Source organism: Macrobrachium nipponense, chromosome 1, assembly GCF_015104395.2.
Source record: "Macrobrachium nipponense isolate FS-2020 chromosome 1, ASM1510439v2, whole genome shotgun sequence".
Lineage (NCBI taxonomy): Eukaryota > Metazoa > Arthropoda > Malacostraca > Decapoda > Palaemonidae > Macrobrachium > Macrobrachium nipponense.
Genome location: NC_087200.1, coordinates 152,660,406 through 152,674,174, shown reverse-complemented (window position 1 = coordinate 152,674,174; position 13,769 = coordinate 152,660,406). Strand labels below are relative to the sequence as shown.

Genomic DNA, 13,769 nt, shown 5'->3' with positions numbered 1-13,769 from the left:
GAGTCCAACATGATAAGCTAATTCCTAGATGACTGGAAGCTAACAAAACAGCTCATTAGCAAAAAAAAACTAAGAAATTGTACATCACCAAATGAACTAAATCCAAAATGGCAACGATAGTTGACTGCAAACAAAATCCCACAGGTGTTACCCCATGAGCGGCAGAAAACAAATTGATGGTAGTTAGCTCAGCAGTACTGGAGAATCCCAAAAGTGGGTGGGACCTGTATCACCTACATGAACGATAACAGTGCCGTCAGCACCAGGAAATTTGAATTTTAGACTGCCAGGTAAGAAAGCTTACAGCTATGTAATTGTTTGGTAAGTCACTTATGTGAAATCAGAGTTTTACTTAGTTCTAAATTTGTTCCCATCATCCTGCATTCTTCTTCTTCCCAGGCTTGGGACCGGCACTGAGTTGGGCTGGCTTGTCCCCCCCGCCCCTCCATGGGGGTGGGCGTTTCCCACCATCCTGCATTGTGTAAAACAAAAGCCCTTACACTGATACTGGTAAACAGGGGGTCTGAAGAGCCCCAGGTAGTAATTGCACTTATTCAGGAAGTGGTTGCACCCATGCACTCAGCAATGGGAGCAGAGGTACAGTACCATGGTACCACCAGCTAGAGACTAGGCCCAGTACCAGCAGCCTGGGTAGGCGGGCCACCAGGGACGGTAACATTGACCCAGTTAGGCAGGTTACCGACTCAGCTCTCCTGAGAGGCCTAGAATGGCACATAACCCTTCATGGCCCTCAGCCTCCACAACACCTGAAAAAGAATCCGGGTTAGATCGTTAATTACTGTAGACTGAACATATGATAATAAATACGAAGAAAGAAACCGAATGCGTACACAGTCTGTCCTTCCCTGGATAAGGCCTAAATCAGCGGATTCCCATTCAAAAGTGCTAAAGTGATTGAAGAGTTTGTATATATATAAAACAAACAACAATCACACAAAAATATTTCAACAAAAATAAAAACAAAAGATCGCAAATGGCAGCGGAAACCAAAGTGAAGTGCAGACTGACAAGTGGGCAGGGCTTCCCCCTTCTCCCACTACTGTCAGTAGTTAGTGACCTTGTTTGAAAGTTAAACAGCTGTTCCAGTTTGTGTCCACAAGCTGAAACCTATGTAAAGACAGGGTTTGCATTTGTGTACGAACAAACCAGAGTAATAGGTGAAATTTCGAAAAAGTCCCTTTGACTTTATGGTCAGAGTAGCAACATTCATTATATGAGGCCTTATTGCATCCCTGGGCCCCTAAATGCACTCTTTTCTTTAAGCTAACTGTGTGCATGACATAGAGATAATTTCAGTTTCAGAACTAATTGATGCAATACAGTACCTGAATAGTTTCTCCGACAGTATTCATAATACTTCTGGCTAAATGGCAAGAATCTCTCATGGCTTCCACCTGCCATTCTGCCTTCACTTCAGGTACACGTGGTCCATCTAGAGGATGTCCTGTTTTAGCATATGATGGACATCTTATATGTGATGGGACATGACCTGACTCACACACCTCTTCTACGTTTTCCAACACAACATAATCACCAAAGTGGTTCCTGGAATAAAAAACAAATACTAATACTATGTTTCAGTTATTAACTGCTTCACTGGTAAAGGCTTTCTCTTTGTTGGTCTGCTAAAACAATTTAGACTTCAAATTACCTAGTTTACCACATAGACTTCAAATGATCTAGTTCACCACAATTTAGACTTCAAATTACTTAGTTTACCATTTCAGAGGTGAAAATGATCACCAGCTAGTTTGTTAGTTAATTAATGGGGAGGGAGTGATAAATGAAGGGAAAATGTTATCAAACTTACAAATAAGAAAATTCTATTATACGTAATAGAAACTAATTTTAAACCTTAAATGCATCAGTAAACACAGTAGATTGTGAGAGTTTTTGTAGTTTGCATTTATGCATAGCTACTCCTTCTCCCCCATGTTTTCCAGTATGATTCAAACTAGCAAGCCTTTTCAAATGTAAAAATACGTACACTGTAAAAAAAATTAAAAAGTCTTTCCAGTTTCTCTGTGGTCATACCAGCATTACTAGTACATATAGTGGACCCCCGTATTTGCGTTCTCCGGATTCACGGATTTCTCTCGGGAACGTTTCCCTGCATTATTTGTGGAAAATTCGAATATTCACGGTATATTTTTCTATGAGAAATATCCAGAAATTCCTGTTTTTTTTATCAATTTCATCATAAAATGCACTTTTTGTGATAAAACTATTAAAAAAACCAAGTACAGTGGACTCCCCGTATTCACGTTCTCCGGATTCGCGGACTCACTGATTCGCGGATTTTTCTTTGGAACCTATCTAGAAATTATTCGCGGAAGGACTCGCCCATTCGCGGGTTTCTCTGTGGAACATATACATAATTATTCGCAGTCATCCCCGGCTATTCGCGGATGCAAATTTTTATGTGTTTACTATTCGTACAAGGACATTTCATAATGATATGGTTATTCTGTTTATTAGACATTCCTTATAAATCTTAATGTAATGAATTGAATAAAAATATCGTAAGTATAAGTTGGTGAGCAAGATATATGAAATAAATAAAGCATACAGAGTGAGTTTGACAACTGAGAAAATAAACAATCGTATACGTACAGCCATCTCTCTCTCTCTCTCTCTCTCTCTCTCTCTCTCTCTCTCTCTCTCAACAAGATACGTATGCCATAGTGGAAACCTCTCTCTCTCTCTCTCTCTCTCTCTCTCTCTCTCTCTCTCTCTCTCTCTCTCTCTCTCTCTCTCTCTCTCACACACACAAAATGATAGATAGGAAACAATAACAGAATATGTATTGCTTGAATACGATATGGCAACAAAGTTTTGGTCTGACTGAAGTGTAGAGTTACGTACTTTGACACTGACTTACATGTCATTCCTGGTCATCTCACAGCCCGGCGGATAGACATCAACTTCACAGCCGAGAAAGGCAATTGTATACAAAATAAATATTTTCCAGATGAAAAAGCAATTGGAGGGCCTATGTTATCCCATAAAAAAACTCTCGCTTGGATAACTGTAAGATGTAGAAAAGAGAGAGATCAAGGGCAGGGCGGATGTAGGAAGGAGATTTAAGCAGTACCTGGAAATGAAAAACAACCCCTATAATCTTATAATTATAGCCTTAGGGTTTGTCTCAAAGACATTCAAAGGTGTGTCACACACGTGACAGTTGTTGTTTTTGTAAAATTGGCGTCAGGGCAGATTTTTAAGCACCACTGTGTTAATATATTATTAATAATTTGTTCATTACCTTCGATAAACACGCCAAATTTCATGTTAGATAATCATAAAAATCTCTAAGATTGCGCGACCGCGCAAATTGGAAAACAATGGTGCTAGATTAAATCTGAAAACTCCAGATCTAGCGTGAAATGCGTTAGTTTAGCAACACTGCCATTGAACTTACATAAATACGTATTGGGTCAATTGGGTACGCATTATGCAGGCTGTACATTTTATGAAATTTTTTAAGATAATTTCTAATTATGATATGTATGTACGTACGTACATAAATTATTTTAGGATGATAATAAAAGTATGCAGACCATATCTAAAGTACGTAAGACAATGATTATATACATTTTAGTTGTAGCAGGGTACGTATTTTTCTGTCATGCGGCACGCAGTACGTACTGTACGTGTATTTTTCATACGTACATAATGAGTATATTTTCGTGACAAAATAAATTTTTATGATGAAAAAAAAGCTTTATTAATTTTCAAATATTACAGTTCTGTAATACTTTCATGTAAACACAGCAAAATGTCGGTAACAAAGTCGGGTTTTCTTAAAAGATGCTGTACCCAAGCCAACTTCCCGCAGATAAACAAATCTTATGATGCCGTGACGCCTTCTTAGAGCAGTACCCAAACGAAATGATATTTAAAACGCTATTAGCTGTAGTCTGCACAGCAGCCAATCCAGGAGCAGCATTCATTTTCCTTGTCGCTCATTGGTTGTACACTTGGTGTTGATGGGTTGAAGCCTGGCCCCATTTCGCGGAGATGGAATTGTGGGTATCGCGCATCTAGTACCCGAGCAGCCTCACTGCGGGTATACGCGAACGTTAACGCTAAGCTCTTGTGCGTATCAGCAAATATCTGTATGCATCGTACTGAAAATGGCCCCTAAAAAGCACCCTGCTCCTTCTAAGGCTTCTGGCCAAGAAGCTAAAAGAAAGAAGACCGTAATGAAGCTTGACGAGAAGGTGAAACTTCTCGTTATGTTGAAGGAGGGAAAAAAGTTACGCTGCAGTCGGCCACCATTTCAAAGTGAATGAGAGCACAGTTAGATATATAAGAAAAAGAAAATGAAATAAGAAAAGTGGTTAGTATGACATACTATGGCACCGCAAAGGCTGTGTCCACAGTGAGAGACAAAACCATCGTGAAAATGGAATCTGCACTCGCGTTCTGGATAAAGGACTGCAGGAAGAAGAACATGCCCCTTGACTCCAACATCATACGCCAAAAAGCACGACAGATCTACCAGCAGCTATCAACTCCTACTGCTTCACAAGGTGGTGAGGAAGAGGAAGCCGAAGCCGAAGATGTGGAGGCACTGGAAGGTGATGAAGAAGGGACGTTGGAATTCTTGGGCTTTGGAGAACCAGCTCCTGAAGAGGAAGACGAAGAAGAAGAACCACAATCGGGACCGTCCTCAGCTCCCCAAGGATTTCAGGCTAGCAAAGGATGGTTCCACCGGTTCCAGAAAAGGTTCCATCTAAAGTCTGTTTCCCTACATGGGGAAGCTGCATCTGCAGACAAAGAGGCAGCCGCAAAATATCCAGAGGCCTTCATGAAAATAATCCAGGAGAAAGGATATCGTCCAGAACAGGAGTTCCATATGGACGAAACTGGCCTGTTCTGGAAGAAAATGCCGTCCAGACGTACCTTATGAAGGATGAAGCTAAAGCCTCTGGATTCAAGGCACAAAAGGACAGGGTGACCCTCCTGATGTGTGGGAAGAATGCAGCTGGTTTTCATTGCTTGAAACCAGGCCTCATTTACAAGGGCTGCATATCCCAGGGCACTCAAGAACAAGACAAGGCGTTACTGCCCGTCTTCTGGATGCATAATCCCAAGGCCTGGATCACCAAAGTCCTGACGGAGTACTGGTTTCACTAGAGTTTCATTCCTCAAGTAAGGCAATACCTGGCCGATTTGGACATCAACTTCAAGGTCTTGCTGACAATGGACAACGCTGGTGGCCACCCTCTCGATCTTTATTCCAAAGGAGTCCAGCTTGAGTTCCTTCCTCCCAACACCACCTCTCTCCTCCAGCCTATGGATCAGGGCGTCATCCGTGCCTTCAAGGCACTCTACACCGGGAACTCCCTCCAGCACCTGTTGATGCAATGGACCGTGACAGTGAATTTACGCTGAAAGATTATTGGCCTAAATTCCCGATTGCCACGTGTCTGTCTGTCATTGACCGGTCGTTGAAGGACATGAAGAAGGAGACACTGAATGCCTGCTGGAGTAAGTTTGTGGCCAGACTGTGTCCATAATTATACAGGCTTTTCTCCCCAGGAAATCCAGCATTCAGCCATTAAGGCAGTCCAGTTGGCAAAAATTCTTGGTGGTGAGGGCTTTGACGATATCACCGAGGAAGAAGTCGGCACCCTCATTGATGCCCACTCTGACCCCCTTACCGACCAGGACTTGGAAGAGCTGATGAAGTCCGCCCGCGAGGAAGAAGACACTCCAGGTTCAGGAGAGGATCAGGAGGGAGAGGAGGAGGGCCTGACTTTGGAACGCCTGTCCCAAGTTAAAAAAATGGTAAACGACCTCCAGGAGTTTGTCGCAACATGGGATCCTTACATGGAGCGCTCCTTGAAGTTTTCTTATATTCTAGACACAGCATTGGAGCCCTATAATCAAGCTCTCACCACCATGAAGAAGCAACGGCAGCAGTTGCCAATCACAATGTTCATCACACGAACGAAGAAAGACCCTCCAAAGCCTCCCAAATCGCCTGAAGTAGTGCCTCTTGAATCGCCTGAAGAAGTGCCTCCCAAATCGCCTGAGTCACTGCCTCCCGAAGCGCCTCCTGAAGGTGAAGAGGCGCCCCAGAGGATATGTAACTCCTCTGCTTAGCTGAGCAGTCATATCTTCATCGTCATTCATCGGACTGCACTGCTAATTCATCATCATCATCTTTAATCAACATTCATCACTGGTGAGTACCCGGTTTACATATGTTGTACTAGCGTAAAACAATTGTTTAATGTTCATACAAAATTTTGTTCTTTCTCTCTATCGCTTGTGATTTCACATACATTTGTTTCCCTTGTAAAAAGAAAATGGATGTCTCAAATAGTAACAGTATGAAAGAAAACATGCATGACTGAATACTTATGGGGGGACTGAATTATTTTCACATACGTAACTAAGTCATGCAGTACGTACATAATACGTATGTATTATGTATAAACCATAAATGTAAGATTTTCCTTTAAAACAGTATTAATAATAATTTCAAAGATTAATATGAACCATAATAGGATGTTTTATGTATATTTGATGAAGGATGGTCTTTTTAGGGATACTTTGGTGTTTGCATGTTAAGGATAGCTAAGTTTTATGAGTATTTTTAGAGGGGGTTCCAAACATTCGCGGATTCTAACTATTCGTGGGGGGGGTCTGGTACGCATCCCCCGCGAATACAGGGGGGACCACTGTATAAACATTTTTCGTGGGTTTTTCTAGTTTTAACTAACAAAATAGGCTGTTTTCAGCATTTTTACAGGGGTTCAAACTATTTGCGGGTTCTAACTATTCACGGAGGGGTCTGGTACACATCCCCGCGAATATTGGGGGACCACTGTATTGGCTTTTCACTTTGCACTCCTACCCCCTTTGCTCCCTTCAAACATGACCGTCCAACTTCTTTGATCAGTCTAATCCTACAGCACTTTCTATATCTTACTTATGAAATAATTATTTAGACTAACAATAAGTCTAGAAAAATGCTTAAACAGACACTCCTCAACTTACGAACTTTCAATTTACAAACTTTCAAAGATACAAGCATCCGTGCTCATAAATTCAATTTTTGTTCAAAACACTCTGGGCTGTGACCGGCATGTCAAAATTTTGTTGTGAGGGCCTGCTTTGACTTAGTTATAATTTCTGCCACTACCCAGTCTGGACAGCACCAAAGCTGGCACTACTACACATCCCAATTTCCTTGTACGTATCTATGCTAGTGCTAAGATTCCATCTCCCGTGTGATGATTCATGCATTTTTATCATGAAATATTTACTATAACGCATCCATTAATATAGCATGGCCAATGACAAGCACAAGGCCACTGATGAAAATGGTAGTGTTAAAACGTGGCAAGCCATCTTAATGGAAACCAAGGTTGATATAATAAAGAAGTTAGAGAGTGATGAAAAAATGGTTAATGTAGCATGGCATTATAAAATGAATCGCTCGATCATTAGCACAATTTTGAAGAACAAAGGTAAAACTAGGGAGCACATGAAAAGCGCTGTGCCAATGGAGTCAACCACTATAAGAAAAGAAGGGAGGGTGGTAGAAGTAATAGAAAAATTTCTGGGCATCGGGATGGAACACCTGAGACAAGGTTCTGTACCGATTACCCTCATACTGATTCAGAAAAAGGCTAAAAACCTTTTTGGTGACTTGAAGGGTTTTAGTATGAAAAAACACATAGTATTAATAAAATGCATACTCTATGAAATACTGTAACAGTGCTAGTATAGCTAGTTGTCGACTTACGACCTATGCAAGTTACGACTGATCAACTTTACGACCACCCACAACTACGACTGGAAAGCGACGTGAGCAAGAAAGAGTGGTGTCCAGCTGAACATACAACATTTTTTCCCCATCTCCCGCCTCTCCACACATGCAGCTCACTTTTCGAGCTGCTAATGACTATTATCGTGCATTGGCAACAAGGATATAACTCCAGTAACCTTATGCCATCAAACACAACCATATAAGAAATTGAGAGAGAATCATTTTAATCAAAACTTCAGGTCTTGAAAGAACACATTTTACTGTTGTTTTCACACCAATAAAAGATAAGTAACATAACGGTAAAGCTCGTACTAGGATGAAATCAAGTGAAAATAGCGAACGGAATCACGTAATATCTTTACACAATAAACATGCCCACAACGCAATCTGTTAAAAAAATAATTTAGTTCACAAGACATACTAAATTTATATTTTAACTTTAAAATATGTCATATACTGACAAATTACCGTCTCATATAAGTAAAGTCTCTAGATATTTTATGCTAACTAGAAGCAAGGCAATTTGCTTCGAATTGAGTTAAATACGGCAAAATAACCTGTATTCACCATCAGCTGATTTCCAAACCAAAACATTGATCGCTCAGTTATGCCAATGTCGGTCCGAATCTGATTCCTGTTTCATGTCCAATTTTTTTTTCCTACTGATATATCATATTCAGAATTAACTGAACCTCCAAAATTGGCTTATATTAATAAATTACTAAATTATATAGTATATGTAGTATGTATACAGTATACTGTAGGCTAGGCTATGTATTCGAATGTATATGATATATGTACCATGATATCATCATCATCGTATACGCGAGGCTAACTTGTTAATGTTATTTAATTTCTCTTTGTACTGAATTATCATAAGAAAATGAGCATTGAACCTAGAGAATTAGCTGAAATTAATAATTACTATGCCATATATGTACTATAAAGTATACTGTACGTAAAGTGTAGGCTTCGCTACCCTGTATGTAAAGATGATAATGATTACCCTAGTGTAGACTAGGCTATTAGTATAATATTCTGACTGTAAATTAACACGGCCCAACTTACATCCAAAACGTCGTAGGACCGGTTGGTTGTAACCCATTGTGGTCGTAAGTTGACAACTAGCTGTTTTAGTATGAAAAAATATAAATAGCTATATGTATTAACTTTGCATATATACAGGCAGTACCTGGCTTCCGACAATTTGAGTTTATGGCGGTTTTTCTGATATATTCATTCAAAAATCCAAGCTGGGTTACGACAGTTTTCCCCAGTTTACGACGCTGCCAGCTTATGATGGTTCCAAGTTCACAACGTTTTTCAAAAATGCATACTATAATAAAAATCCTTTCTAGTTTAGTTTAGTACAGTATTCATAAAAAACTAAGTTGCCTCTGGTTAGATTACAACACAAATTTTGAGGTTATGCTGTTTTTCCGACGCTTTTTATGTAGTATCATACATGGAACTATTTTCTGAGCAGAGGGGTAGTGGCTTATGACGTTCCAAGTTTACGATGGCTTTCAAAAACACATACTATGTACGTATATAAAAAAACCTTTCCTGTTTACAGTATCAATAAAACACCAAGTTTCTGGTTAGATTACAACACAAAATTCTGAGTTAACAATGTTTTTCTATGCTTTTTATGACGCACCATACACTGAACTAGTTTCTGAGCGGAGGGGTCATATAATTTATGCTATTAACAGCATATATAATCTGACTGGACAATGACCTAGCTTGGTTAAGGATGCTGGGGTGTGTAACAATACCAAACAATGCCACTTCACTCATGTGGTTGCCTTCGTTTCGCTAGGTTGAATCTCGCTACTTTGTTGCATATTTTGCATATTCCTTGCCTTTACTACAGCTCCAAAACGGCAGAGTACTTTATCTGATGATAGTTCATCGAAGAAGAGGAAAGTGATCACCTTGGAGGTACGATCTCATTATACGTTCTGATAAAGGAGAAACCAGCACCGAGATAGGTCGTGCTTTGTGGCTTAGCAGGACGATGGTGGTAACCACAGTAAAGGACAAGGAATTTATTCTTAAATATGTTAAAGATGCTGCACCAATGAAGGCAACGGTTATTAATGTGAAGCAACGTAGCCAGAGCATGGTTGAGATGGAGAAGTTATTGTTGATCTGGCTGGAAGACCAGAATCAGCGACGTGTTCCAGTGAGTCTAAATGTGATTCAAGAAGAGGCTAGAGAGCTGCATGCAGCAGTAGTGAAAAAACATGGGGAAGGCAGTGCCAGTGGAGAATTTTCCGCAAGCAGAGGTTGACTTAACTGTTTTAAGGCTTGTGCGAATTTGCACAATGTGAAGCTGCAAGGTGAGGCTGCTAGCGCTGATAGTGAAGCAGCAAAAAGTTTTCCTAGTGGTTAGGCTGAAATAATTAGGGAAGGTGGTTATACTGCTGACCAAGTATTTAATGTAGAAGAGACGGTTATTTTGGAAGAGGATGCCCAACCGTAAGTACCTTTCCAAGGAGGAGAAGTCAGCACCAAACCATAAAGCTTGTAAGGAGCAAATGACTTTACTCTTTGGGGCCGATGCTAGCAGAGACCTGAAACTTAAACCCTTGCTAGTGTATTTGGCAGAGAATCCCAGGGCTTTCAAGGGCATTTTCAAGAGTCAACTCAGTCACTTGGAAGTCTAACAAGAAGGCTTGGGTTACCTTGATGGTCTTCGAAGATTGGTTCAATGACCACTTGGAACCAGCAGTGGAATGGTATTGTACCTCGAAAGGTTTGCCTTTTAAGGTTCTTCTTGTTTTAGACAATGCCCCTGGTCATCCTTCAAATTTGAGCAATATGCATCCTTATGTGAAGGTGGTGTACCTTCCACTGAATACAATGTCGCTCATACAGCTGATGGACCAGGGAGTGATCGCTAACTTCAAGGCATACTACCATAGAAAGACAATACGCTCTGCTTTGAGTGCTATCGAAGGTAACAAGGAGTTGACTTTGAAGCAGTTTTGGAAGGGCTGCATCATCACAGATGCAGTCAGGGATATTGCAAGTGCTTGGGAGGGGGTGAAGACGACCACTTTGTGCACAGTTTTGAAGGATTTTACCAAGCAGAAGATGTTGAGACAGATGAGGAAAATCCTAGGGCTAAGCAAGAGGCTGAAACTAGATTTGGAAGATGAGGATGTCACAGAGCTGCTGACATGCCATGGAGAAGGGTTGTCATCAGAGGACCTCATTGAGCTGGAGCAGCAAATGATTGAGGAAGACTTAGAGGTACCAGACCCAAAACCCCGGGCATTAACTATCAAAGGCTTGTCAGAGAGTTTTACTCATCTGGAGAGAGCTTTGGCTTCTTTTCAGGGAGAAGACCCTAACATTGGTAGGTTTGACAGGATTTTGAGATGGATCCTGAATTTGGTAACTTTTTACAGAGACACTGAAGGAGAAGCAGACGAAGAAAAGTGTACAGTCTAGGTTTGACAGTTTCTTCAAGAAGAAGTCTCTTGCACCTCCTCCCACTCCTAGTCTTGGTGAGGAATTCTGAACTTTTTTAATATTTTGTTTACATGCTGTAATATAAAATGTGTTACATATGTATTAATTGTAAATTTTTAAATAAAACTGTAAGTGTATTGTAACTTGAATCATTTTCATCATTTGTATTTATTGCAGAAGTGAAGCCCAATCCAGATCCCCCTGGACCTGAACCCTCTGTAGCAGCCATCCAGCTCCAGTAGGTAGGGAATTTCATTTCTATCTTTTTCATGCCATAAATTGTTTGTACATTACTATGTATTAATGTGTTTGCTGTTGCATAACCTAATCTTTTTCTTTATGTATCATTCCAGAACCCTTTGATAGTGATGATGACCCAGATGACCCTGAGCCTTTTCATGGTTTTGATTTCTCACCCAGCACATATACCTATTTATCAGGTAAGGAATCCTTAACAATTTTTTTAAATGTTTTATAAATTGTTATATACATGTTATAGAATGTCTATGTACACTATGTAAATCCACCTTATGTGCTGTATCTTTACATAATTGTTATCAATTCCAGATCCAGATGTAGCCTCCTCAGAGCCCAAAGTAGCTGACCCTATCACCTCGCCAACTCCATCAGGTAAAGGAATTCTTAATTTTTTAAAATTGTATTTCATACAGTAAATAATACTGTGTGCGGTAGTTGATGATACATACTCTATCATTTTTATCTTTATCATTCCAGACTCATAAGCACCTGCAGATTCCACTCCATAACCCAGTTATTCTCATCTACACATACCAAATGCCCATCCCAGTAAGCAAGCCAACCACTAGAATTTGGTAAGGAAATGACAAATTTTCTAAGACAATTTGTATTTTTCATAGCTACAAACCTGAGGTCTGAACAATAGGATAATTTTCTAGCACCTAGCTGGATCCAGTTAAAAACTGGAAATGAAAAAGCTACGAATCTTGTGAGATCTGGCAATGCATGTGTATATCGGGTGAAAACTGGTCAAAGACCGCGCACCCATGCTACCGCATTTAGTCTTTCCCAACCCAGGATGTCATAAGAGGACAGAGGAGTGGCTAGAGATGGGCAGTAAAACATTAAGACCTCAGGTTTGTAGCTATGAAAAATACTAATTGTCTTTAAAAATTTGTCATTTGTTCACACGTGAACAAACCTTCAGTCTTAACAACAGGATAGACTTATACTTGGTGAGAGGTACAGACATCCTAAACCAGCTGGGGGCCTACCCACCACTCCAACTCCAAAAGAAATATCTACTCGAGAGGGACTGATGCCCATGAGAAGCTAGATAAACTGATATCCAACAACTCAGCCACTGGGTTACGTACAATGATATATGGGAAGATTCACTGCAGTAGGGAACTAAAGAGAAACTTTGACTGTTTAATAACAAACTGATACATCAAGGTTTATTATTACTCCTCACTCCCCCTTGCTAGAGAGCGGAGTATATGCTACTGAATATGTAGAGGGTTTGACTATTTGAAAACAAAGCAACCAAACTATCAGTATAACTACCTTACTCACCTGTATAAGACCAGTCCAGCATATGACGTGCCTATTCCTCAACCCATCTGTAGGAAGAAGGAAAGAAACAAGAGAAAGAAAGAGACCAGCCAACTCACTCATTCTCTCTTCCACACAATCATCCTAGGTAAGATACAAACGTGCCCAGTTAAGGACAACGATCTGTTGGGCAGCCACCACAGACCCTAAGGAAAAAGTGTCCATAGATCTGTGAGCAACATCCTTACGATAAAAAGAGGTGAACCTGGACTGACGTAACCAAGTGCCAGCGCTCAAAACTCTATGAAGTCAAATTTTTCTTGAAAGCCAGAGAGGGACCAATACCCCTGATGTCATGTGCTCTAGCCTGCACAGACATGGCGGTGGAGTCATCAAGAATCATATATGCCTGTCTGATAGCTTCACATAACCAAAAAGTGATTGTATTCTTGGACACCTCTTTCTTCATACCACCGTGTTAACAAAAAACCTACGGCAACCTGGCCAAAAATGTTGTGTCAGTCTAAACCCGCTTAAACGCCTATTGGACATATTTTACGTTGAGATAAATTGTCTGTCGGGTGCCGATTGGACGTATTTTACGTCGACATAGAAAAGTTTTTTTTTAATTTGCGGAAAAATACTTATAGGCCTACCAGCCGAAAACTTTTGAATCATGCGCCTTGGGGGATGTTGGGAGTTCATGGATCAAGGTGTTGTTTTGTTTACAATCGTTACACAGGCGCGCAAGCGCGAATTTCTTTCTTATCGCACTAAAAAGTATCAGTGACGCATCTCAGAAATTATTTCGTAACTTTGACATAATTTTTGCACCATTTTAAATTAGCTGTTACATGGAGTATTATATATGAAAATGTGCACATTTTCTTGTAGAAGACAACAAAAAAATACTTATGATTGTAGCTTTTATCAGTTTTGAAAT

At 40.2% G+C, this 13,769-nt stretch overlaps 1 protein-coding gene across 1 annotated transcript in view; it reads right to left on the bottom strand.

The window, feature by feature from the left end:
* LOC135218971 (uncharacterized) overlaps positions 1-13,769 on the bottom strand; it is a 102,689-nt gene that overhangs the window by 11,141 nt on the left and 77,779 nt on the right. The window contains exon 3 of the mRNA XM_064255409.1: positions 1,347-1,566. Coding sequence (XP_064111479.1) covers positions 1,347-1,566 — 220 coding nt within the window. The remainder of the gene's footprint in view (positions 1-1,346; positions 1,567-13,769) is intronic.